We start from the raw sequence: 27,918 nt of genomic DNA on the forward strand, positions 1-27,918 counted from the left end.
ATGATTCGAGTCTACATGGACACGCTCGCAACACCTCGGCCGCGGTCTCCGTGCCGCCGTCAAAGCCGCCGTCAGTGGAAACTGTGTGAACGCGCGCGCTAACGAGGGTGGTTTTTCCGAGGAGACGCGGGCGCGCAACGGCGCGTCCTTTGGCCGCGAGCAACGCGACGACAGGACGAGTGCTGAAGCGACGGTGCGCTCTCTCTCTCTCCCCCTCCCTCCCTCCTTCATCCATCCATCCATTCGTCCGCTCGCTCGCCCGTCTGCCTGCCTGCTTGCTTGCCTGGGCGCCGCAAGAAAGTGCCACCGCTGGAAAAAGTGCTCCGTGGACGGAATCGGTCGGCCGGTGAAGCGGAGTGACGCGGGCTCTATCCGCCCGATGTCGGAATATCGAGCGTCGCGGTGGCCGTGCGACGACGAATTCTCTTTCGCGGTAGCTCCGAACGGAAATCTCTCTCTCTCTCTTTGCGTTGCTCTCTCTCTATCTCTCTCTCTCGCGCGCGCACGCTCGCGATAATGGCGTACTTTCCGTCGTAGTCGGTTCGTCGCTTTTTTCTCACTCCCTCTTTCACCCGCTCTCTCGCTCGTTGTCGTCGCCGCTGTCGTTTCTCTCATCGGCGCGAGTGATCCGACGACGCTCGTGCCGGAGAGACAGTCAGACCCGCCGTCGATTTCAGCGTATGCCATAACCCCATGACCAGCGGGCCGCGGCGGCTTCCACTTTGCGGCGGTAAAGACGCGGCCGATGAAATACGGTCGAGCGTCGCGAACCGCTGCCGAGAGAGAGAGAGAGAGAGAGAGAGCAGGACCTCCTTTTTTCCTTTTTTCTCGTCGCCGTTCGTTTGGTGCAGTTTCGACCGTTCATTCGCTCGTTCGTTTGCTCGCACTTGCTGTCTCGCGCGCACCGAGTAAGTGTATCTTCGTTCATTTTCCGTGAGACAGGAGAATAGGGACGGGGAATTAAGCACACTTCAAGTAATATCGATAACATTCGTATATCGTATCGTTGCGAAATCTTGCACATATATTATTCGACACAAGGCCGTAAAAGGTTCGAGCGCATTTCATAAAATTATTATTATATTTCGATAACGTTACGTTCCCGAATATCCGTGAAAGATCTCAATATGTTGTGCATGATATTATCATTCGTCATTATCATTCGTTGTGCGAACTCATTGTATTAAATTAGTTTGCAGATCAGTGCGTGAAGTGCATTCACGATTTTTCGAAGTACTGTTCGATTTCAGTGAAACCATACCTCTAGGTATTGAATTCACCGAGATTCATGAGTACATATTGAACTTCGTCCCATCCCTACGCTAGAGACATACATTCTCCTTTTTCTCTCTCTCTCTCTATCCTTTTCACTCCCTCTTTCTCTTTCCCGTTCTCTGTGCGTCGCACTGTATTTGTCAGTGTGTATCAGGTTCGTGTGCCGCTTCAATTTTTTGGTTTTATTTGTTTTGTACCTTTCTCTCTTTTTCCGTACTCGAGCTGCGTCCGCTTCCTTCGATTCGACATTGTATATCGATCGGCGATGCCGCGCCGATTTTCGCCTCTGTCGCATTAAAAAAAAAAGTTACACCATTGTTTGTGTCAGCATTCTACATTGTGATTTGTCACTATTTCGAAAAAGTTGGTTATCGCTGTATCCTTCGACGATTACATTTTACTTTCGTCTTCGGAAGACCGAATCGATATCTTTTTATGTTCTTTTATCTGAGTCAAGAATCACTTTAATTATGCCGGCTGTAATATTGATTTCTATTCTGTCGCTAAAAGTCTTGAAAATTTTTCCGCTCTGTAATATGTAAAAACGATTCTGTCAATATCTTAATGTGTTACCGGCATTTTCACTTGATATGTTAATGTACTTTGCCATTTATATTCTAACATAAAAATAGAATAGTTCCATATAAAAAATGGAAACCGATTTATGTCTTATTCAGTAACGTAGTTACGTAATTATATCGTCCTCGATTCTCGTAATTATTTTTGCTATCTAACTAACGAATACGGATCCATGCATTACCATATATATATATATTTCGCTCCCTTTTTTTTTTTTACTTTATTGTCATTAACAATATCCCATTGCTTTTCATTTGTTACCGGATTTTTGTAGCTGCCGTGTTTTTACCATGTATAAGAATTGATACAATCTAGTTCTGAAGTACTAATATATATATATATATATGTAAGAGTAGGGCAGGAATTTTTGTTTTCAACTCTGATGTATTCCGAGGGGGAGAAGTTATTGCGATTATGAACAATTAAAACCATAAGCGTATAGCTTTTCCCCTTTGGCGTATGTCGCCTCGACGAAAATGACCTCTAGTACAGTAAACAATTCTCATCGTATTGCATGTTACGTTTACCCCGGGGTTTTTCGGCTCGGCGAGGCGTCTACACCGGTGAATTTCTAATTGTTTCAGAGGGCAAAAGTTTGGATTTACCATGGACACGTTACTGGCTATAGAAAAGATCGTACAGTATTCTCTTAAGCCTGGAATGGAGGCGAAGAGTCCTTTAGCGTAGACATGGACTCGTACGATCTGTTTGGTGAAGATGGCAGTGGCTCGATGCTCGACGCTCTTCCTGATCTCGGAGGGAATGATCATTTCGATCCTGCGCCTGCGAATAATTCCGTAGCGGTGTCCAGGGACGGTTTGAATTCTGGCCCTAATGGAGGGAGTTACATTAATCAGTCGTACAATATTTCCCAAGAATCTCCACTTCAAAAATTGACCTCATTCGGCGGATCTGAATTTGGTGGTTCCAGTCAGTTGCAAAGCCCGTCGCAGCGCAGTATGTTTAACCAAAACCTCGGAACGTTCGATAGTAGCGCTCCTCAGCGTGCTATGGTGCCGGGCGCCTTTCAAAACCAGGCCCGCAGTATCGCACCGCAGCACAGGGGACCTCATCCGGGTGGTAGTGGTCAGTATCCTAGCTATAACGACAATATGTATTCCATGGAGCAGCAACACTCGATGGCCAGGGCTAACATGAGCATAGACCCTAGCCAACAGGGTTGGCCGGGCAACGGCAGCGCTTACCCTCAGATGCAGAGGCATTACAATCAGATGGCACCGCAGCCCGGCACGTACAGGCAACACATGCCACCGCAGTATTCTCATCAGCAGGATCAGGCTGGCGTGATTAATCAAAAGATGCAGCAGCAGCAGCAGCAGCAACAGCAGCAGCAGCAGCAGCACTTTAGTAATCAACAGGGAATGATCGGGAACATGGGTGTGCTGCACCAGTCGATGCAGGCCGGCGCGTCCGGCGGTGTCTACCAGCACATGGTCGGCCAGCAGCAGCATTACCAGCAGGGTAACTCGGTGGCGATGTATCAGGCGTCTCCCGGTTACCCTGGTTTCCCGTCGGCGCTTCATCAGCAGCAGCAGGCTCAGCAGGCACCTCAGCGGATGCCGCATCATCATCCGCAGCACCCGACTCACCAGCCGCACCCGTCTCATCCGCAGCAATATCCTCAGCACGCTCAGCATCCGAGCACGCCGCAACAGCCGACGATGGACCCGCAGTATCCCCATCACGCGACGTCGATGTTCAATCAGCCGCAGCACTCGGCGCCCCCGCAGCAATTCGGCACGGCGAAGCACGCCACCAGTCCTCAGTATCGGGCGACTTTCCCCCAGTTGTCGCCGCAAATGTCGCCGAGGCCGCAGATGTCGCCGCGTCCGCCGGCGGTGCAACAGCAGATGTCACCTAGGCCCATAATGTCACCCGCGAAATCCACCACGTTGTCGCCGCATCCGCACGTTCAGCTGCCCCATCAGCAGGGCAACCAGTCGAACGCGATGTCCGTGTCGCCCTGCCCGCCCACGTCCATGCAGATGAATCCGTCGTCGCAGCCGAGCACCCTGCAGGCTCTGGAGCAAATGGTGATGCCGGGGGTTGCCGTGTCCAACTCCGTGCCTGGTTCGGCTCCGGACCAGTACAGTCAGTTCCAAACGCGCCCGCCGATGTCGCAGACACCGAATGTCATGCCGCAGTCGACGGCGCAGAGTCCTATGCCTCCGGCGGCGGTCGCCGGGCCCCGGGTGCCGATGCCCACACAGTGGTCGCATCCGCAGCAGCAACAACAGCCGCCGCCGCCGCCGCCGCAGCAGCAGCAGTCTCAAATCAGGCCGAGCATCGGTGTCAGCGAGGATAGAGGAAGCGGTGGCGTGGTCGAGCCTCAGCAGGCACCCGTTACGTCCGAGCAGAGCGCTCCCGCGATGTTCCCCGTGACCGGGCCGGAGGCGGCTGTCCACGGCATCGCGGAGACGGCGACAACGACGAACACAACGACGACGAGGGATCCGAGCACGACGACAGAGAGCGTGCAGAATCCGATCGAAACCCCAAAGCAGCAGGAGACCGAACCCTCCTTGCATCAGAGCGCTCAGAGTCAGCAGCCGGACGCCGCGCTGGTACCACCGCAGGTGGACACCTCGGCGCCGCCGAGTAATCAGCAGAACAATCTACCCTCGGATTCTACGCCCACATCGGCGAGCATACCTCAGGTGGAGACGGTGCAGTCCCTTCCGGCGTCGAGTACAAGCGGGAACATGGAATGCGCGAACGTGACTACGTCGTTGCAGCAACAACAGCAGGTTCCTGCGCCGATGCAGAATCCCGTTCCCGAGAGTCAGAACACGTGCGAGACGACGAAGCCTCAGGAGCAGAGTATAGAGGTCGGTGCTCTGCATCATCAGCAGCAGCCGTTGAGTAGCACGACTCAACCGGCAATGGGACAGTCGCAAGCGCAACAGCAGCAACAACAACCTATCAATTGTCCTCCGCAGCAAGCGGTAGTGCAGCAGCCGGTGCAGCAGCTTCACATGCCTCAGTCGCAGATGGTCCCGGCTCAGGCGGCGATACCGCCGCCGGCTCAGCCTCTGCAGTCGCCGCAGCAATCGCAGCAGATTGATCAGTCGCCGGCTGTTCAGATGAACCAGCAGCTGCAAACGCAGCCGCCGATACCTCAACCGCAGCAACAGCCGCAGCAAATCCAACAACAGATAGCCCCGACTCAGCAGCCGCAAATTCCGCAGCCCCAACAACAGCCCGTGCTGAATCAAGCTCAGGCGGTGCAGCCGATCCCGCCGGCGCCGCAGCCGCAATTGGTACAGCCTCAGCTGGGACAGCCGCAGCCTCAACTGCCGCAAACACAGCCCCAATTGGTGGGACAACCGGCGCAGGCGGCTCAGCAAGGCCCGGCTTGCGTCACCCCGCAGCCAGCGACACAGCCGCAGACACAGCCGTCTCATATGCCGCAGCAGGTCGGTATAATGCCGCAGAACACCGCGATGATTCCGCCTCAGATGCCGCAGATCCAGGCTCCTCCTCCGATGCAGAATCCAAGCGCGCCGGTCCCGGCGACGCATCTCAACGCTCAACAGATACCCACGGTCAGCCAGACCGCCGGTATGGTACTGCCGACGCATCAACCTGCCGTTCCCGTGCCAAATTCACAAACGCCACATCAGGTACCCCGCTTCTTTGTAACCGTTCTACGAAACTTGCAACAACAATTGTATTTGCGCTACATTGCGTGTTTTTTTTTTCCTTTTTTTTTTCTTTACGATCGTGTAAATGTTATCCGGGATGAAATTTCAAGATTTTGATTATACCTGCAACATGATAACATGTGTTCTAATTATCTCGGTTCTAGTATCACCCCGGAGGCGACATGATCACTGGTAATACCATGCCAAACATGTACAGTATGCCGGCTAATCCGACGCAGGCGCCAGTCGCGGCGAGCGGTTTCGGCACAACCTGCGCGCCGGTCACGCATCATCAGGAGAGAGCGGCGTTGCAACAGCAGTTGCAGGAACTGTTCTGCACACCTCCGACTCCGGAGAATCAGGAGAAGATAGTCGCCTTGCAAGAGAAGTTGCAGGCGCTGCAGCAGCATGAGACGAACGACCAGTGCAACGGCGGTCCGCAGTGCATACTGCAGACGCCAATGTTTACAGCCGCCGTGGTCGACAGTCCACAGGTGGATATTTTATGCTGTTTGTAAAATTTAAAACGTGCTCTAGAATGAGCAAAGAAGGAATGTTCATGAGAAGTAAGAGTGAGAATTTGATCAATCGTAGCCGATTGTTCTTACATATTCGAATATGATCGGTAAATTTCTTATTTTTACTTCTTGTGAACATACTTTTCACTGCCCGTTATAGACTACGCTTAAACGAAGATATTTCCGTGTCTCGTACTAAATGTCGTGCTATTTGACACAGGTTTCTAGTACCACTGGGCGTGGCCGCAGCAAGGGTACACCGCGCGCGAAGAAGAGTCGGAAGAAAGCTGACAAAGAGGCGTCCGCGCCTACTACCATCACTCAGCAGCAACCCGAGCAGCCCTTGTCAGACAATAAAGTTACCCCGGGTGATAGTAGTAACGTTGTAGACAGTGTCGCGGATTCGGAAGACATGAAACCGTCGTCCGGTGATATGGAGGAGGAGTGGAACAAGAGTAGGAAGTCGCGATCGCCTCGGAAGCCGCGGAAACCGAAAGAACCGAAGGAGCCGAAAGAACCGAAGCCTAAGAAAGAACCGAAACCGCCGAAAGAACCTAAGTCACCGAAGGTGGCGAGGAAGAGGAATAAGGACAAGGATTCTACGAAACGCAACAGGAAGTGAGTATGATACATGCACGTAGAATAAAATAGAGAAGAAGATTGTGTTATTGCCGTCCCATTTACATGTTGTACGAAAGCTTTGTTAATAATACTTGAAATTGAAAACTCCAATTACGTTCGTCAAAATATTGCTCAATTCTTCGAGCCAGAGTTATGGAATATTTATTATTTAGGACGATATTTATGAAAATGCTGCAATTGGTCGAAGAGGAACAGAGATGATAATATGACTCTTTATTAAAATAGATTTAAAAAGTTAGTTTTGTTTAAAAAAATATTTTGTTACAAATTTATATACTCAAAATAAACTCTCGTAGAAGAAATAACAATATGAATATGACTGTAAATTTTTAATGTAATATCTGCTTGTTGGAAGGTAGATGCAAACTATCAAAAGGCAATTTCTATAAAATGAATATATACTTATATATACTTTTAAACTTGAGTTATTGATTTATTAACTATTTTTATTAACTACATAAAAATCTCAAAAATGAGGTCGTATTAAATCTATTATCTTTTAGTGGGGCCAAGTTATCAAAATGCCATTGTTTAATTTGGCATAACTCGAAATGTGTATAGCGGAGTAAAAAATTAAATGACGAATAAAACACTCAAGTGTATAAATATTTGTGAGAAAATATATATAATTAAATGCTAAAATGTACCTTGAAAACATTTCAAAATGCTCGAAAGTAAAAATGCGTTGTAACAAATGTCGACGTATTGTATATTGGCATATTAGCGCCACTGCGTAACAACGAGTCATTAAACAAATTATTTCATAAGTAATCGCTGGTATTCGTCATCTAATAGCGGGGATATTAAAGGCAGCCATTAGTACCATCTTCTCCTCTATATATATATTTACTTTTAGCTTACGTGTCAAGAAGGTTTTTACAAGTTTTACTTTAACCATACGTAATCCATCCACATATTATAACTACTTGACTGTAGTTAAAATCTAAAACATAAATATCGTCGCACAAACAATGCTTCTCTCATTTCTATCTTATCTGTCACAGCCTTTTATATCTAATCATTTATCCTTGCTTATCCTTATTTATTTCCTACTTAATTCTTGCACTAGCCCCAAACTATTTATTACTTTTCCTTACATATTTCTTGACTTTTAATTTTCTTTTGCTATATCACTAGTTTTATCTTTTTCTTTTTCTACAACTCCTTTTCTCTCTCTTTCTCTCTCTCTCTCTCTCTCTCTCTCTCTCTTTTTTCTCATAACTTCCGCAATATATTTCCTTTAACTATATCTAACTCATCATCGCATATCCTACTCTATTTTTCGTCCTTATCACTATTTAGTTCTTTAAACCATTCTTTTATAACATTCTTCTATATAATAGTTTACGCAATCTTGTCCTTCTCCACAGAATCCACAACTCGTACATAGAATAAAATACACTCTCATCAAACAATATTAAATTTATTGCTGTTCTTATAGAAAAACTACTCCATCTGAGTCTGCTGACGATGAAGTCGTACGCGAAAGCGAAGAAACTGCCGTTTCGGATTCCAGTGCTGTTAAGGACACCGAGACAAAGGTCTGTGAACCGTCCATTCAAGGTGATCAGGAACAAGTGGATTCTTCTACCACTGAGCCTCTGTTAACTGAAGTAAAGGAAGAGGGAAAAGAGAAGATAGGAGCAGAAGATATTCCGGAGGAAGAGAAAAAAGAGGAAAACTCGGAAGCGACGACTGCGGCCGCTGAAAATGTGACCTCCAATAAAAAGAAACCCGCGCCTAGAAAACGATCGAACACCGGCAAGGTTTCTGCGGGAAAATCTCCCAGAAGTTCCAAGTAAGTGGTAACATTTTTCAATGAGAAACGCAGATAGCTTGAAGTAAGAATTTCTCTCATCGCATGAAGAATCATAAGTAAAATAAGTATAATAATTTCGCGCGTGTTTGTGTACAGGAAACGCAAGAGTCGCATTGCGCCTGATTCCGACGGTGAAGAGTTGGCGGCGACTCCTCCGCCATCACCGGAGGCCGGCGACGACGTAAACAAGAGGCGTTCTGCGAGAAATACTCACCGCAAGAAGTACGTGGACGATGTGATGTTACGATTCTCGGACGATGACGTTCCCATACAAGAGACTCAACTTTCGAAGAAGGTGGAGGGTGCGAACACTTCGAAACCTGCTGCCGCTAAAAAGGAGAACGAAGGCAATGAGATCGGACCGAACAAACCCAACTTTGTGTATATTGTAAGTATTTCTAAAATTGCCAGGTGCGTCTTTTTAAAAATCGGCTTGCAGTACAATGACAACTCCGTTCTCTTTCGTCTCGTAGAATACTACCGATGAGGATTCTATGGTTGTGCAACATATTTTATGCTCTCGAATGGGAAAGAGAGAAATTAAGCCCGTAATACCGGTCACGCCGAAGACGGAACCACCTGCGGAAAAGGATACGGACAAGGAGTCGGCTGAGGACAAGGATACGGCGACCGAGGATCCCGTAAAAGAGGAGGAAGGCGCGGTATCCGAAACGACTGAGAAAGAAATAAAGACTGAGTATACGGAAGAGGAGGAGGAGAAAGAGAAGAAGAAGAATGAGGCCGACAGCGTGAAGGAGGATTCGAAGAAACAGGAGGAACTTCCCGCTGCGGAATCCAAATCAACTACTACCGAGACTACTGCCGTTGTTGAGGCGAAACCGCAGATGATCGAGGTCGAAGAATATTTCGTTAAATACCGGAACTTTTCGTACCTGCATTGCGAGTGGAGAACAGAGGAGGAAATGTACAAAGGGGATAAACGTATTCAAGCGAAACTGAAGAGATTCAAGCAGAAACAGCAGCAGAATACAAACATCTTCGAAAATGTATATTTGAAGCTTATTACTTAAAAACATATATATATATATATATATATATATATATATATNATCAGTAAGAATTTAGAACATCGCGTATTCTATGAATAATATTCTCATTGTTTTTTTTTTTGCTGTCTTTTTTTCCAGACCGAGGATGATCCTTTCAATCCAGACTTTGTCGAAGTTGATCGAGTCTTAGACGAAGCAACGCACACTGATCCGACCACTGGGGAAACAGTCCGGCACTTCTTGGTCAAGTGGCGATCCCTTCAATATGAGGATTCTACGTGGGAATTGGAAGAGGATGTTGATCCTGAAAAAATAGCGCAATTTGCAAGATTTAACAAAGTGCCACCCAAGGACCAGTGGAAGGTAGAAAATACACATCAATGCTTATACTTTACAACATTTAAATAATTGCGGAAAAGAAGAAATTTATGTTATAATACCATTTAAATATCATTTAAATGTCAATATTAATATTATTGTGGACGGATGAATTCAAGTTTAAGCGAATGAATATTTAAGTTTAGTGAAATGACGCACGTGCTGAATATTCCCGAAACAAACATACACGGGGAATCAACCTTTCATGTTTAAATCAATCCCCGAGCCCCAATAATATTATTCACTTATGCTGCAAATATTATTTGGATCGGACATGCGTCATTTCACGCTTAATCTATTCATCTTCTCACAATAACATAATATTGACAATATTAATATTTAAATGGCACTATAATGTACAGGAAGTCCCGGCATAAAAATACCTAAATAAATATCCTTGTTTTTAATGAGATGAAAAAGATTTAAAGCAGAATTTGAATAATTTCCAAAGAGGGGAGAGAACATTTTTTTACAATCATTTTTTTCGATTTTTAACATTTCTCATATTAAAAACAAAAAAGATATTTAGGTGTTCTCCTTATGCCGGAACACTCTATACATTTATATTTTGTTCTTAAAGGCCCGTTAAATTTCTTCGTTTTTGATTAAGACCAAGAAGGATCAGTCTTGATATTTCATTTCACATTGCATTTTTTGTGCAATTCTACTATTCCATTCACGTCGCCCGTATAAACTCTTCGCGATCTTATTTCAGCCGAAGAAGAAACCTAATGCTGCGGCTTGGGTAAAATTGGAAGAATCGCCAATTTACAAGAGCAATAATAGTCTGAGGCCGTATCAGTTGGAGGGATTGAACTGGCTGCTGTTCTCGTGGTATAACGGACACAATTGCATTCTCGCCGATGAGATGGGCTTGGGAAAGACCATTCAATCACTGACGTTCGTGGACGCGGTCTATAAATACGGAATTCGTGGACCGTTCTTGATTATAGCCCCATTGTCGACCATTCCAAATTGGCAGCGAGAGTTCGAAAGCTGGACCGACATGAATGTCGTGGTATATCACGGATCGTAAGTATACACCTATTGATGTAGTCTCTCTCTCTCTCTCGCTCTCGTGCACATCCTGCAAGTGTAAACCGAACGAATCGGCTCGCGTTTGAATTGCAGCGCGGCAAGTCGCACCATGCTTCAGGAGTACGAGGTTTATTACAAGAGCGAGAAAGGACAGCAAATCAAGGATCTGGTCAAATTTAACGTATTGATCACGACGTTCGAAATTATTATAACTGACTTCAACGAATTGCGCGGATACAATTGGAGGCTCTGTGTCATAGACGAGGCGCATCGGTTGAAAAATCGGAACTGCAAGCTCCTAGAGGGCCTCAGACAGTTGAATTTGGAGCACCGGGTGCTCCTGTCGGGCACACCGCTGCAGAATAACGTCAACGAGCTGTTCTCGCTGCTGAATTTCCTCGAGCCGGTGCAGTTCGCGAGCAGCGAAGCGTTCCTCAAGGAATTCGGCAATTTGAGCAGCGAGGGCGAGGTACACAAGCTGCAGCTTCTCCTCAAGCCGATGATGTTGCGTCGTTTGAAGGAAGACGTCGAGAAATCATTAGCGCCAAAGGAGGAGACCGTCGTCGAGGTGGAGTTGACGAATATACAGAAGAAATATTACCGCGGCATACTGGAGAGAAATTTCTCGTTTCTCGCCAAGGGCACCACATCGGCCAACATTCCGAATCTCATGAACACCATGATGGAGCTGCGAAAGTGCTGCATCCATCCGTTTCTGCTGAACGGCGCCGAAGATCAGATCCAATTGGATTACAAGACCGGGGAGAAGGAGGACTCCGAGGCGTACTACCACGCATTGGTGAACAGCTCCGGTAAGATGGTGCTGATCGATAAGCTGTTGCCAAAACTGAAGGCCAGCGGCCACCGAGTCCTGATCTTCAGCCAGATGGTGAAGTGTCTGGATCTGCTGGAGGACTATCTGCTGTACAAGAAGTACCCGTACGAAAGGATCGACGGCCGGATTCGGGGTAACCTGCGACAGGCCGCCATCGATCGTTACAGCAAACCCGACTCTGATCGCTTCGTCTTCCTGCTCTGCACGAAGGCGGGCGGCCTCGGTATCAATCTGACCGCGGCCGATACCGTAATCATCTACGACAGCGACTGGAATCCGCAGAACGACCTGCAAGCGCAGGCTCGTTGCCACCGGATCGGCCAGCAAAAGATGGTCAAGGTGTACCGTCTGCTCTGCCGCAACACGTACGAGAGGGAGATGTTCGACAAAGCCTCCCTCAAGTTGGGACTCGACAAGGCGATCCTGCAATCCATGAACACCAGCCAAGGCGGCAAAGACCCCAGTAACAAGCAGCTGACGAAGAAGGAGATCGAGGACCTGCTGAAGAAAGGCGCGTACGGCGCCATCATGGACGACGACAACGCCGGCGACAAGTTCTGCGAGGAGGACATCGAGCAGATACTCGAGCGAAGAACGCAGATCATCACGATCGAGGCGGAGAAAGGCTCAACGTTCTCGAAAGCGAGTTTTGCCTGCTCCTCGAACCGGTCGGACATCAACATAGACGATCCCGACTTCTGGAAGAAGTGGGCGAAGAAAGCGGAGATCGATACGACGGAGAAGAAAGAGGAGGACGAGCTGGTGATATCCGAACCACGACGAAGGACGCAGATCAAGCGTTACGGCCATGACGAGTCCGTGGTCGACATGTCCGAGCTGGACAGCTCGGACGAGAACAGCGACGACGACACGGGCATCGGCCTGTCCGGCAGAGGCAAAAAACGCCGCGACAAGTTCAACAAGAAGACGCGCAAATTCTACGACGAATACGTGCCGCGCGAGGGAGAGGTGGTTTACGGCAGCTGGGCGCGAAGCGAATGCTTTAAGGTCGAGCGAGGACTGCTGACGTTCGGTTGGGGTCGTTGGGAAGAGATCCTGCAGCACAGCCAATTCAGGCGTGGCTGGCGCGAGGTCGACGTCGAGGACTGCGCGCGCGTTATCCTGCTCTACTGTCTGCGTTATTATCGTGGCGACGAGAAAATCCGTACTTTCATCTGGGACCTTATCACGCCCGTGGAGAACGGCGAGAAGGTGAAGAGCGTGTCGATGAACACCGGCGGCAGGAACAGCAGGCAAAAGAAGAAGGGCCGCGTGCGCGAAGGCAGGGAGACTCGGGGATCCGTCGTCAACGGGGGACCGAGTGACCCGAATCACTGGAGCAATGCCGAGAAGTTCGACGGCGACATCTTCCTCGAGAGCAACTACAGGAAGCACCTGAGCCGTCACGCTAACAAGTATGTGTGAGATAAATATGTAAGCAGAGGGTTGCCACAGACCTGGAAAACCGGGGAAAGTCCGTGAAAATTTAAATCGGTCGGGGAAAAATATTAAATATATATATAAATTATATATATCGTCGTATATACATTATGTTTTATACAAAAGAATGTTGAATATCAATTCTACACGATCTTCAAATAATAATCACAATATATTAAATTAACTCATAGCTATGTCGAAAATTCAATACAAAACTTAACAAGAACCGATTTTAACAAAAAAATATTAATATAAAATGTTTAACTATATATAGTCAAATGTATTAAAAACTCACGTATTTTAAAAATCATTTCTTACGTGTCAAGGATGTGGTAAAACTTAAGCAATAAGAAAAGACCAATCATAATCGATTATTCCTCGAGAGCAATCAAATATGATTAATCAATTTTATTCAGCATTTTTATTCAATCGGCCTTTTCCGCCATAAATTTTTTTTTTTTCAATACTCGTATATTTTTGGTGGCCTGAATTTGCATTTAAGATTTATATTATGTTGCTAAATTCCGAAGTTTGTGCTGTTTCTAATAAGTTATCTTTTTTGCGCTTCTACTTCTATAAATGTTAAAATTTAAGATTACATATTGGTTATGGAAAATTCTTCACTGTCTGGAAAATATGGAAAAGTTGGGAATTTCAAAACTCATTTTCTGTGGCAATCTTGTATAGGTTCTCCGCGAATTTTAGTGGACATGCATATTCCCGGAAAAAAATATCGAGATTCCAAAAGTAGGGCAACATCCCGGAATAACTGAACTGAATATCGGAATAATCTCTCGAAATATTGGAAAAGAATGAAGTTGGCTCGCGGTTATAACTTCTTCCAATATTTCAGGAGATTGTCTCAGTATTCAGTTTTCAGGATTATGAGTTTTCGGGACAGTTTCAAGCTTTCGATATATTTCAGAAAAGTTACATTTTGTGGAGATTGCTTCGGTATTCAGTTTTCAGAATTGCGACCTTTCGGGGACGTCGTCCCACCGCTCAAATTCGCGATTTTAATTTTTCGGGATTATGTCCGCGCGAACTCTCTCTCGGGCGCGATCTGTCTCATTCGTTCACGGGAAAATATGTGCGATTTGCTTTACGGATTTACCTTTGCAGAGTGCTGTTGCGCGTGCGAATGCTGTATTATATCAAGCACGAGATCATCGGCGACCTGGTGCAGCACATCTCCGACGGCGTTCACGTCAGGTGAGTAGCGCGTAGCCTTGTTCTTCTCACGCTTCTTCGTACCATAAACCTCCGTTACATTCTTCGCCCGAAACCATCTATCACGGATCTCGTGTATACTCACATATGTGCTTACCACGGAGCTTTCATAGTTGCATGTGCAAGATGTATTTGTTGATCCTGGGAGCTGTTCATGTATGAGGAATGCTCATAGAGCCGAGTCACGTTGATCTACGTAGCTCTGTAAAACGACTAGCAATCCGTTTGCTACCCTACGCTACTAATATAAAATCGTTTTCCCATGTCCTGTTTCATACACGCACATACACGTATGATGTATATCACGTATTTTTTATATATATATATATATATATATATATATACTCGCGCGAGAACACAGCAGCGAGAGAGAGACACATACTTGCACGCGGTAAAAAGCGGTCGCGAGGATGGTCAAATCTGCAACAGAGAGAGAAAGAGTGGTAAGGCGTAGGGACTTGTCGTTAAGCAGTGCACTGTAATAAAAAAAAAGGAGAGGAACAGTAGTGATGACGAAACGTACGGTTTTAAAGATTCGAGAGCCCGGACGTTTATGTGTGTCGTCACGGCATATATACTTTGGCAAATTTCCCGTGAGGACAAGCAACGGGGTGTCTACTGCCTGGAAAAACCTGGAAAACCTGCAATTCTCAGGGAATTTGTGCGTGAAAAAAATTAAGGAATTTGAAATAAACATTTTGACCTATATTATCGCAACGTTCATAGACAAATATCGTGTGGTTGACTGAATTTTATTTAATAATATTTTTTTCTTTCAAAAATCATAAAGTAGTAAAAATAGCTCAGGATTTTTCAAATTATGATTAATTATTAATATTGAAGACCACGATTTAATTTATAATTAATTCTAACTAATAAAGGAATAACGCTAGATAAATCATAGTTGCGAACTTATTGATATTCTGTATATATATATACATTTCAGGTTGTTTTTAAGTTGTCTGTTTAATATTTAAATATGAGCGGTTCTCTTATATTTATAATAGGTTCTCTTTTGTTCTATATTTACGTATATAATTTAAACGTTTAACTATATTGATCTGATGTTTAGAGCGCACCGATTTTACGACTAATCTGATATTCAGTATTGAAGACCACGATTTCACGTTAGATGCAATTTTGTTTAATTAAGACGGATATATGCTTATTTTAACAGTTTTATAAAATAGTTGCATTTTATACCAGTTGTGCATTACATAATTTTTTGTTAGTGATTTTTTAAGGTAAAATTTGAAAATTTACGCGATATAAAATACCCGTATTTTAGAATCCTTACAGTTTCTTTGAAAAAAATTTTAAGTTTAGTCATTGAAACTCAAGTGATTCTTAATTTTACTTAACGATTTATAAACTTTTATGAATGGAAAATATTAAGGACTTTGCACACAACAAATATATATCTACTTGCAAAATACGTTTAAAAATATTTTCCTTTTATCCGGGATTTTCAACAAGTTGCCTGGAGAATCAGGGAATTCTCAGGGAATTTGTTTTTGGGTCTGAGTAGACACCCTGAGCAAGCGCACCATGTATTGTGCGCGCGTGCTCCATCTCGTCCAAGACAGAGATCCGGAGTGAGATATAATTGTCTCTCTTGAGAGAAAGAAAGAGAGAGAGAAAGAGGAATCTCCGAATAATTTTACAGAAATTTTTTTCAAATTGTATCTCAATACACACTGATCGGCACGCAGAATAAATTGGCAAATCTGTAAATGAAACCGCCCTACAGTGCGTTGCCGATAGACCCTCCACAATTGACGGATCGACCGGCGAAATGGTGGGATTCGACAGCAGATAAATCCTTAATAGTCGGCTGCTACAAACACGGCTATGAGAATTACGACCAGATGAGGACTGATCCCGCGCTTTCTTTCATTACAAGCTGTCCTCCCCCTTCCCAGTCTCAGAGAAAGAGTGTCGAGTGAGTACCTTAGTATTTTTTTTCTCTCTTTTTATACGTCATTTGTTTATTTCTCTCTCTCTCTCTCTCTCTTTCTCTCTCTTTCTCGTTTTATATCTCTCTTTCTCTCTCTCTTTCTTTCTTTCTCTATCTCTATCTTTCTCTCTCTCTATCTCTTTCTCTATATATCGTCTCCTTTGCGCTGCTAACTGTCCTAACATATGCTGCTTGCATCGCTTTCTATATATACGCTTATACGGTCATAGCTTTTATTTTCAGCAGCGGAATGGCGCGTATATAATGTTCATTTTTACACGCATACTCGCTAACGTCTTTCGAATATCTTCGCGAAGTATCACTCGCAGCGGGAAAATTATGAGAGAGAGTGAGAGAGAGAGAGAGAGAGAGAGAGAGAGAGAGAGAGAGAGAGAGAGGATCTATAACCAAGAAAGACGCAGAGAGACGATAGACCGGGGATATAACGGGGGTGTTTTGTATCTTCCCTTTTGTATCTTCAAAGCTCTTCCGTCAGATATTTTATCGCGTACGCGAAAAAGCTTGCGCGCTCGCAAGGCGTCAGAATAGATCACCCGACTTGGCCGCGTCGCTATTTATAATTGACGTTGCGAAACGTTCGAGAAATGAAGTCGATCGGATACAACATTCCTTCCTTTTTTTTTATTATTATTTTTCGCCCCAGTTCTCAAGTCGCAACGCGAGTCGTCGCGGGAATATCGTGCAAAATAGTCTCTCTGAATTATCTGCGCGATAAAAGAGCGTCTTGTTTTCTCTCGTTCGAAGGGAACGCCCGAAGATTATCCGTCACTCCTTTTTATGATCGTCATTAGCGATACAGTATAGACTATTTCCGAAATTGCAGCAGCAGCAGCCGGGACGATAATAGCCTGGAGAACGACGTGGAAGATGGCGAGTCCGCCGGCATGACGAAGGACTCGAAGGACTCCGATAAGTTCAGCCGTGAAACGCCAGCGGATTCTCCCGCCATTTCCAGCAAGGCGGACACCCCGATACCGGAAGCTAGCAGCAGTCACGACGGGAACGACGGTCTCTTGCCGGACGACGAGAAGACCTGGCCCTCCGTGGTGGATCTCAACACGCGATTGCGCCGAGTGATATCTTCCTATCAACGGAGCGTCAGCTCCAAGAAAGAGGACATCAAAGTTATCCCGAAGACCAGCGGCGGCAAGATGGGCATGGAGAGCGAATCAACGCCCATCAATCACACCGGCACGATGCACGAGCCGCCTTTGAACATGCAGGGATGGGATCTGCAACAATTGGCGATGTACCTCCTGGTCGGTGTAATCATCATGATACTTAATCTGCCGTATCATTCGTTTCATTAAGGATGCATCGCCTATGAGCCAAAATAATGAAAATTTTACAAATTTATCGAAAGTTTAACGATAATTCAGAGCCTGGATCAAAGGTTATTTCACTTTAAAGCTCCCGTGTTTCTCACCTTGGCCGTCCTTGTTTGATTATGTTAGAAACGAGAAACTCCATGCCACAATATATTGCGGTAGATACACGGAGATAAGAGAATATATGCGCAAAGTGGCAATCGATTCAGCACACTTGTAAAAATACGCGGACGCTTTCCTTTAACCCGAACAATCGATAAATAGCCGTAAAATTAACCTAACAGAAATCGTGAGAAAAGATAAGTTAAAACGCAAGTTGCATGTTATACTAATTTTCGGCTATTTATTGATGGTTGAAGTTAAAGGAGAGCGTCCGTAAATTTTTAGTGTGCCGAATCGATCACGAGAAAGTGTCATTTTGTGCATATATTCTTTTATCTCTACGTGTACTGCAATATATTTCAGCATATGATTTCTCGCTTCTGTCGTCATGAAGCAAGGGTAGCCATATGGGAGTCTTAAAGGAGGTTGTAAGGTGAAATGAGCTCGATAAAAATTCGATGAAACTTGCACTGTGTACATATGAAAATATTATTCTGTATAACTTATTGCTCTTGCACAATGAGATTGCGGATGGCCGGGCCAAAAGGGAATCCATGGAGGATCCCAGCGGCCAAGCTATTGGAGTATACCCTTCTCGATGGGCAAAAAGACCATCATGAGGCGAATGGAAAAAGAGTATCTTGCCAGATGGAAGTCTGGCGCGTCATTAAGAGAAAGCATCAAGGAAAGCATGTGTCCACTTTAAAGCAATTGTATCGCTGTGTCCGAGCTATCTGGCGATCGTTACCGCAACAATACGCGGGAAATTAAAAGAAAATAATATGTTTATATTTGTAATATTGTGTATACGTCTACTTTAACTTTGTTTCAAATAAACGTTTACTATCTAGGTAGTGAAATAAATGTACAGGGAGCTAATTTTGCTTTATAAATACTACATTTATAAGCGGCTCCGTTGATGCCACTGAAAATACGGTACTTGTAGGCATTACATCCTTGATGTATCACTCGCGGAAGAGAAAGAATGTATCCCGCATCACCCACCACTGATATTACATTTGCAGAAAATGGAGAGAAGAGAGAAGATGGAGGCCATGGTGAAGGAACGAGAACGCACTCGTATCGAGGAGCAGAAGGCAAAATGGACGCGCCGCGAGGAGAGCGAATTCCTGCGGGTGGTATCCACGTACGGCGTCAATTACGACAGAAAGAAGGCTCAATACGACTGGACCAAGTTCAAGAGTATCGCCAGATTCGACAAGAAGACAGACAACGATCTCACGGATTATTACATGTCGTTCCGAGCAATGTGCAAGAAGGTCTGTAACGCGAAGATGAACGAGGACGAAGGTACGTGCATTTACAGCGCGACATCTGGCTGAATTCAATTGTCCACATGTCCGGTGTAGTAATTGAATATATTGAGATTTTACGTAAGTCGTGCGTGCGTGTCAGGTCGCACTTGATTGACGTTGCAAATCTTACAGATATTCCGGTCGACCAACTGAGCCCGGCCAAAGCGAGACAGATACTCGATCGCGTTGACCTCTTGAGCAAGATCCGTGAGGAGATCCTGTCGCACCCGCACCTCGAAGAACGACTGTCGTTGTGCCAACCGTCGGGAGACACCCCAGACTGGTGGCAGCTGGGTAAACACGACAAGGAACTGCTGCTGGGAGCCGCGAAGCACGGCCTCGGTCGCACGGACATAACTATATTGAACGATCCAGATTTCTCGTTCCACAAACTACTCTCGAGAGGCATATACGCGGGCACGCAGACACCGAAGACAATGGACAAGACGTGCGAGAAGGCGATAAAGATCGAGAGCAGGGAGGATATCCTGAAGTTCGACAAGGACGAGATACTCGTCAAATTGGAGAAAGGGGAAGGGACTTTGAAGATCGAGAAGGTCGGGGCGAAGAAGGACAAAGAGAGCGCCGCCGACAAGAAGGCCGCCGAGAACACCGAGTCGGAGAAGAGCCAGGTGGAGCTGACTATCGTGAAAGCTGAGGCCAAGCCCGACGAGAAGTCGATCGGTAACTCGCTGACGATCACCACCGTCACGAAAAGCGGCGGCGCGACGCCGGACGCGGAGAACGTCGCCGTGAAGAGCGAAGAGAAGAGCGAATTGGCGATCGAGCCGGTTAAAAGCGAGACCGCCAAGTCGACTGACGAGAAGGCTACGAAGGAAGCCAATGCGGAGAACACGGAGAGTCCCGTTGTCGTCGAAATGGAAGTGGAAGAGAAGACCTCGGAGAAGGAAGCCAAGGAGGAAGCCGACTCCGCCGAGAAGTCGGAGGAGCCGCAGGCGCAAGACGCGGTGACGGAAACAGCGACCGAGAGAAATGACGCGGACGCTAAAGAGAAGGAGAAGAACGCCGTTGAGAAAAACGTCGAGACTGCCATCGAGCCTGCCGTCGCAGCCGAGGATGACGGCAAGGCGGGCGCAAAGTCGGATAATGCGCCAGCTAAGGAGGAGGCCGAGACACAGGAGGTCAAGAGCACGGACGCGGTTGCCAAGGAGAAAACGAAGGTGTGCCAGATCGAGGATAAGTGCAGTGTCCAGGCCGCGGAGCTGAAGGCGATGTTCCCGGATCTGGAAGTGATACAACCGTTGTCGCGACTGCCGCAGATCGACACGTTCGTTTTGCGAGATAAGACGATGGATTACAACAACGAGCCCACGGTGGTGCAGCTTTTGGCCCACGGCTGCGGCAGCACGTCGATCAAATGGCCGAAGGTAAACCAGCTTCTCCTCTTTTTTTTCTTCTCCGTGCCTGTCACATGACAATTTCATATGATTCATGGGGTTTGTCCTCCTACTCCTGAAATGGCTGCATTACTTCCAGAAGACCGCCTTCCGATATTCACCGCCGGTATTGGAAATCTATAGTTCATGTTACGTGTACTGTAGATTTTCAGTACTGGGTGTCGGAACGTTTTTCTCAAACTAGCGCGGTCAGTTCAAGGGTAGAAAAGAAACCTACGATCCGAGTAAGAAATTGCTATTCGTTGGAGAAACTCGCCTGGCTTGATGCTGACGAAAGAATTAGCTCCTAAGATCCGGTTATTCATTTTTTCGTTAACTTGTGACCCAGACTTTAAGACTGATAATGCAAAAATTGTCTTTCTCCGTTCATTGAGTCGATGGTTTTGTAGCGGTGACTCTTAAAGTTCCAATCATTAACCACGAACGGAGGAACAATTTTTATCATCAGGTTAATAAGCCTAAATCGCACGTTAAACACAGGTTGAGAAAATGAAAAACCAGGCTTTTAACGGAGGAAAGTCTCAGCCGTAATAAAGCGCAGCACGGTCTAAACATTTGATTCACCCGATCACGCGCGAACCGGGTCTTATCGTTACTCTCGCTAATCTCGTCACATTTTTGTTTTTTCCAGGAACACGCGATCGAGGCTCGTTTGATGCACATTGTGCACGCGATCGAGCACAAGGAATGGCCCGTGTCGGTGAACTTCAGCGCTGGCGAAGAGCTGGAGGTCACCCCGAGCGAGAAGGAATGTTCGGAGGTGATAACGATCACCACGGACCACGGGATGTCCAGATCCATATCGAGCGGCAACAACATCTCCGCCTCGAAGAAGCGCAAGAGACACATCGCCATCGACGTGGAAACCGAACGAGGTGATCGATCATTACCGTAACTCGTTTTCAACGGGCTATACGGATTATACGCGCCCGATTGCTATTAATTACACACGTTGCGCCTGTTTGTAATGACATCACTCGTGTCTCATTATCACGCAGCCAAGCTTCACGCGCTTCTCAATAGCAGTCATTTGAGCACACCGTCACCAGCACCTCTCAGCAAGCCAGTTGTGCTCTCTGGCTCGACTACTTGGGAGCTCAATGACGAGTCCCAGTCGGAGGAGTCACGACGTTCCACGCCGGTGGTCCAGCCGCCTCCGGCGCACCAGCCGACGCGAACACCGAATATACCCTTCGATCTGAAGTACACCGTCCCGGGGAAAACGACCGTCATACCCGGCACATCGAGCACATTGACGCCCATCGACTTATCTGCCGGGTGAGACGCTCGATGAAATATGACGAATGATCGAATTATAATTGCTCATAGTGTGTGTGTGTGTGCGTGTGTTAACATCATTGCGGATATCTTCCGAGAAACGTCGCGATGATCGCATTCATCTTTCAGATATCCCAAGTCAAGCTCGGACAGTAACATTATAAAAGACATGAATAAAGACATTATGAACGAGGTGCAGGACTTCTCTATGCCGAACAAGAATAAACAAGTCAGTAGCAACAAAGGAAAGTTGGATAGTATGCTGGACAAGCTCATGAAGAGGAAGTCATGCGTGAGTGATTTTTGTAACTCCGTGCGCGCGCCGCGTTTCCTCTTCTCCGGTATCACGTTTTAAGATTCCTGTGCGCTCGTCGCAGCCATCTTGTCGTATGACATCGGAGGCGAGGGAGCCCGGAATTCTTGCGATATACGTCCGAGTAAGAAGATTAAAATTTTTCAAAGATCAGAATCAGATTCAACAGATCGAAAACTAAAAAGAAAAAAAAAAGAAAAACATTCGAGCGTTCAATCGCAAGAATTCCGGGCGCAAGTTTTCTCACTGCTGACGTCATAAAACAAGATGACTGCGGGAGGAGGGCAGGAGCCGTGAGATCGACGTGAATTCTTCAATGTGTGCGATTTATTCCTCAGCCAACGGAGGAACCAGTGATCGGAAAAGAGAAGAAACGCAGGAAGTTGGACGAAATAGTATTAGGCCTCAGCGCGGCGAAGGAGCAGCAGAGCAGCCATTATCCCGAGCACAGTAAGAAAAATACGATCACGCCTAACGTGACCGTGACCCCGACATCGGCGCCGATCGGGCTTCCGAATCCTCCCACGAGCGCCCAGAAGCCGTTCTCCATCACCGTTACGTCTATTCCATCGTCGCGCGCGTCGAGTTCGAACAATCCTGTCTTGCCACCGCCGTCACTGCACTCGCACAAGGACAGCTTCTCCGCTCTACTCGCACAGGCGGAGCAGTCTCGGGAGCTGAAGAAACAACAACAGCAACAACAGCAGCAGCAGCAGCAGCATCAACAACAGCAGCAGCAGCAAGCGGCGTTCAACTCGGCGCACCCGTCTTCTTCCAGCGGTCATAGAAAGAACTACGAGGCGATGATCGCCGATATCAACAAGGTCGCCGAGTATTCGTCCAAGATCGGCTCCTACTCGCACGAAGCGAAGGTGAACAAGTGGCTGGCGGATCAGACAGCCATGTCGGCGGAACAACTGAGCGCGGAGTATCTGAGTGCGCCCAGACGACGAAGACCGCGCGTCGATCCGTCTCTGTTGGATTGGAAGAAGCTCACCGGCGAAGAGAACGTCGCGGTCATCAATCGATTAACTGGCAAGAAGGTATGTGAATTTTAATCAACAATTATATTCGGTTAGTTTTTAACTATAACTAAGAGTTTATAGCGGTTCGGGAGAAGAACGAAAGGGGAAAGGAGCCGTCCATTCTTATCAAGTTTTATTCATTCTTGTGAATTCAAATTGATTTGGGTTGACGATCAAGAGTTTCTTCCGTTTTTTAATCAGCTCTTCGCTCAGAAATCCTAGAATTTCTGCGAACGTGGAGTCACCGACGTGAGTTTGTCGCACGTTGTCTCTCGAAGACGGGAGAATCGTAGACGATCTTTCGTTTTCTCATAACACTTTGGCGGGATGCATTGATTCACCTGTTATATTAGATCTTAACGGAATTGTGGTTTCTGGGAAGATTCTCAGAAGATGTCCGATATTCTCGCGTCACTGTACTTAATACGGCAAGTTTTCATTGTAAACAGAATTTGTATACCGGCCACATGAACTCGATCGTCGGGCTCGAAATCGTTCTCTCTGAATGTCCTGCTTCTCTCATCGCAGGTAACCGGCAGCAAAGCGCCCCAACTGAAGCGTCTGGGCCAATGGCTCATCGAGAATCCGATGTTCGACGTGGACCCCAAGTGGGCGGAGCTCGTGAAGGAGCGCGGCAATCTACCGCACGATTTGCAGAAACGGCTGCCGGGCAATGACCGGGGCGGCGTGAACAAGGGCAAGAGTCCCGGCAGACCGCCCATGATGCCGAGTCCCACGAGTGCGCAGCAGTCGGCGAATCCCGCCAACCTGGCGGCCACGTCGATGGCGTCGGGTCTAAACTTCCCGTCACTGGGCAACCTCAACAGCTCGCTACTGTCGGGCCTCTCGCTCGGCAACTTCGACCCGAAGAACAATCCGCTGCTGATGCCGTTCGGCGGCCTGCCGAATCTCGGCGCCCTGAGCGGCCTCGGCAACCTGGGCAATCTCAGCAACATGACCCTGACGAATTCGCTGTTCGCCAATCTGGCCGGCCTCGGCCTGCCCTCGTTGGCGGGCATGGAGGCGGCCTTGAGCGCGACCGCGGCGGCGGCGTCGACCAGCGGCGCGGACGCGAGCAATCCGCCCGTGAGCTCGTCCGGCGGCGGGGGCGGTGGTGGCAAGAGCGGCGGGGCCGGTTCGTCCGGTATGAGCAACAGCGGTGGCGGCAAGTCGCGCAGCAGCAAACTGGACCAGCCGAGCACGAGCGGCAAGTCCTCGGTGCCGTCTACTTCGTCCGGCTCCTCATCGGGCCTACCGACCACCACGCCATTCCCCTTCTTCTTCCCAAACCCCGGCCTCCTCTACACGCCGCTGGGCCTAGGCGGCCTTAACCCGTTCTCCATGCAGCCCGGTAGCGTGTCGTCGGCCTACGAGAGCCTCGCCCAATGCGGCCTCTTGAACCCACCGACTTCTTCGGCGACCACATCCTCGGTGCGCAAACCCGCCTCGTCGACGAGCGGCNAAACCCGCCTCGTCGACGAGCGGCTCGAGGCAACGAGAGACCGTAGAGACCTCGTCGTCGTCTTCCTCTTCGTCCTCGGCGAAGCGGAAGGAGCCTGAGAAAAAGTCGTCGAGGTATTCCGTAGATCCAGCCGTCACCCTGCAGCAGTACACGGATCTGGCGGCGTTGCACGGCGCTGAGGACAGACGTCGTGTCGAGCAGCAGCAGCAGCACGAGAAGAGGGAAACCGCGATCGCGGAGCCGGCCGATCTAATGATAGCCGATCTTTCGGAGAAGAAGATCGAGAAGATCGAACGCAAAAGCAAAGAGCAGGAGATGAAGGAGGCGCTCGAGCACCTGAGCAGGACGAGCGCCGAGCTGGTGACGCGGAACATCGAGGACACGGGCCCGCGAGTGAGCGAGAAGAGGAGCCGCGGCAACACGGACGCCGGCCAGAGTACCGAGCAGCCGCAATCGACGCCGCTGCCTCTCGAAGTGACTCTGGAGCCCGTGGCGAAGAAGTCGCGGAACACCGAGGCCGCCACGGACGCCAAGTCCACGGCGAACAACGACACACCGACGATAGAGATTGAGCCCGTGGCGAGGTCCTCCTTGCCGACGACGCCGGCGAAGGCCGCGGCGCAGCCCTCTCAGGAGGAAGCCGGCGTCGCCTCGTCGTTGGAGGCTCCAGCGAGCAAAAAGGAGGCTAACAACGAGACGACGGCGGCAACGACGGCAACATCGTCGCCGATCGCGAACACGACGTCCGCTCCGTGTTCCAGCGGCGGGCCGGCGGCGAAGGCGGCCGACGGCAGCAAGACCACCGCGTCGGAAGTCGAGGAGGATAGCAAAGGCGGCACCAAGGGCAAGAAGGCCCGCAGCGGCAAGCGGTTGAGCGCGGAGCCTCCTCCTGAGCGCAAGAATCTCCGCTCCAGCGCCGGCAGACAAGCACGGGCGGCCGCGGAACGACAGGCACGAATGGAGGGCGAGATGCACTCCTCCGAGCAGCAGCAGCAGCAGCAACAGGACGGTCACACGGCTGGCGAGTGAGTCGTGGCCGTGAGGGTTCGTCGAACCACCGCGGCAAAACGGCGATAATATCCACGTTCGACGAGGGGGGCAGGAGGAGGAGGAGGAGGCATGAGCGAGAGAGATTTCCGAGATAATGACGACGTTGACGCTGCTGCAGATTGTTGTTCACGATTTTCTTTTTTTTTCTATTCCACTGACTCGACACTGCTCGCACAACGAAGATCTGGATGTAAGATATAATTCCCTGTTCGCCGTTGGCGCTGAAACCGAAAGCGGAAGCCATAAGAGAAAGAGAGAGGGAGAGAGAAAACAAGTGTGTATGTTAGTTTCTGAACGGATCGTCGACGGAGCACAAGTGTTAAGTGAGAAGGGGAGCCTCTGCAAACATTGGTACAAGAAGCATACTTCGCCCCGTAGAGTCCCTTTTCTTCGGTTCTCGATAGTGAATGTGATGTGTGTGTGTGTGTGTCGCTTCACGCACGCGCGTACGCGTGAACGAGTTAAACGGAACTCCTTCGTGCCACGGGAGATGTAATGCGTATTATTCTCATTCGACGACGGAGTGTTTGAATGTATTTACCGAGCGTTGCGAAATAAAAACAAAAAAAAATAAAGAAGTTTCTCAATATGAAGGCTGCGATAGTATTTTATCACTCGATAGTTTGCGTGGTGATTAATTTTTAATTGCGTAATATGGTACAGTATATAAGAAAGGTATAGTTTTGTTAAATTTATTATCCTATACTATATCTTATTGGTTTTAAAACAAGAAGGAACTGTTTTATATATAAAAGGAAGAAAAAATTCATGCATTATGAAATTGTGTACTCGCTATTGCGCGCATACAAGGCAAGTTAAGAGCAAGTAACACAAGGCAAGATATAATCCGTAATGTAGAGAAAGTAACTACAGTAATAACTTAATAAAAAGAAGGAACGAAATGAGAAGGCAGGAGTGTAAATAAATACACATTATGCTTAGAAACATTAAGCAACAATGTACTTGGAAAATAAAATGTATATAACGCAATGTACTTTTAATTATACATTAGGTGAAACAATAAACAGCTTCTTTTGTTGTTTGCAAATACCAAGGATAAGACATTTAATTCTTTTCTGGTCAACCTGAGTAAAGAAAGAGGAATTAAATACAGTTCGAGTTTTATGTACCAGAGACTTCGTCGTTCGAAGTCACTTTGAAGACTACATAAGAATCTTATGCGTCGATAGGCTGTGGCACAATTCGCAGGTACGTCTTGCCGGAAGGCAACATCACAGTTTTTATACTGTTGTAGCAAGCTTTAGCTTCGGCGTCCGATATGGTCGGCTGTATCATTACATCATCTCCTTTCTGAAATTCAAATACATTTGCAGAGTGTGTGTAATTTTCTTTTCGTCAGTAAATCATGTCTAAAGTTTTGCTCAACTTTTCAAAGAACATGAAAAGCTTCAATAAGGAAAAATTCAAATTTCTGAAACCCACCTTCCAATCCACGGGAGTTGCTACTTTGTACTTTTCTGTAAGCTGGAGCGACTCAATTACTCTTATTATTTCACTACGAGATAAAGTATAAAATAGTGTTAGATAGTATTTAAATATATGATTTGTATATAGATGAGATGTAACGCTGATGCTTACTCAAAATTGCGACCAGTCGTAGCTGGGTACAAAATTGATAGTCGCATCTTTTTAGCTGGATCGATTATAAACACCGCACGTGCTGACATGGGTAATCCCTGGCCGTCCACCTCCATAGGATCCAACATTCCAAATAACGTAGCCAGTTTCCTGCTTTGATCTTCTATTATTGGATATGGAAATTCTTTGTCCATTAAATCACCGTAACTTCTTATATCCTGGAATTATGTTGTTCCTTAGTATTAATATATTCTAATATTTGCAATGTTCACATGCACGATGAGAACTATAAATTTGACACTTGTCGAGTCAAGTATCATATCTACTTGTAAGAGGAACCATTTATTCCGAGCATACTTCTATCCATTTGTGATGGGAATCAATAGAATTGCAAGATAGTGCGATGACCTTCACTCCCAATCTCTTAAATTCAGGCATCAATTTTGCAACACGTGCTAATTCAGTTGTGCACACTGGTGTGAAGTCATTAGGATGGGAAAACAAGATAGCCCACCTATTTACAGAGATGTGTTATTTGTGAGACATATATATATGTGTATATATATATATATATATATATATATATATATATATATATATATATATATATATATATATAT

The 27,918-nt window shown here is 47.0% G+C and overlaps 2 protein-coding genes across 2 annotated transcripts in view; one reads left to right on the top strand and one right to left on the bottom strand.

Moving 5' to 3' along the window:
* LOC106751034 (chromodomain-helicase-DNA-binding protein 7) lies at positions 1-26,747 on the top strand. Its single transcript, XM_014631778.1, is given in 21 exon segments — positions 1-193; positions 2,439-5,498; positions 5,684-6,013; positions 6,258-6,655; positions 8,121-8,477; positions 8,595-8,886; positions 8,972-9,505; positions 9,647-9,871; positions 10,602-10,918; positions 11,018-13,174; positions 14,322-14,411; positions 16,180-16,371; positions 17,231-17,666; positions 18,863-19,148; positions 19,286-20,541; positions 21,203-21,446; positions 21,570-21,849; positions 21,979-22,141; positions 22,501-23,205; positions 23,716-24,624; positions 24,626-26,747. Coding segments are annotated over 20 exon segments (13,179 nt in total). The 5' UTR covers positions 1-193; positions 2,439-2,543; the 3' UTR covers positions 25,679-26,747.
* LOC106751044 (peroxiredoxin-6) overlaps positions 26,638-27,918 on the bottom strand; it is a 1,888-nt gene continuing 607 nt past the window's right edge. Inside the window, exons 2-5 of the mRNA XM_014631807.1 lie at positions 27,656-27,812; positions 27,299-27,516; positions 27,143-27,215; positions 26,638-27,010 (exon numbers count right to left, since the gene is read on the bottom strand). Of these exons, the coding sequence (XP_014487293.1) occupies positions 26,876-27,010; positions 27,143-27,215; positions 27,299-27,516; positions 27,656-27,812 (583 nt within the window). The 3' untranslated portion in view covers positions 26,638-26,875. The remainder of the gene's footprint in view (positions 27,011-27,142; positions 27,216-27,298; positions 27,517-27,655; positions 27,813-27,918) is intronic.

The sequence above is a fragment of the Dinoponera quadriceps genome, unplaced genomic scaffold (assembly GCF_001313825.1).
Source record: "Dinoponera quadriceps isolate SergipeBrazil2010 unplaced genomic scaffold, ASM131382v1 scaffold6073, whole genome shotgun sequence".
Classification (NCBI taxonomy): Eukaryota; Metazoa; Arthropoda; class Insecta; order Hymenoptera; family Formicidae; genus Dinoponera; species Dinoponera quadriceps.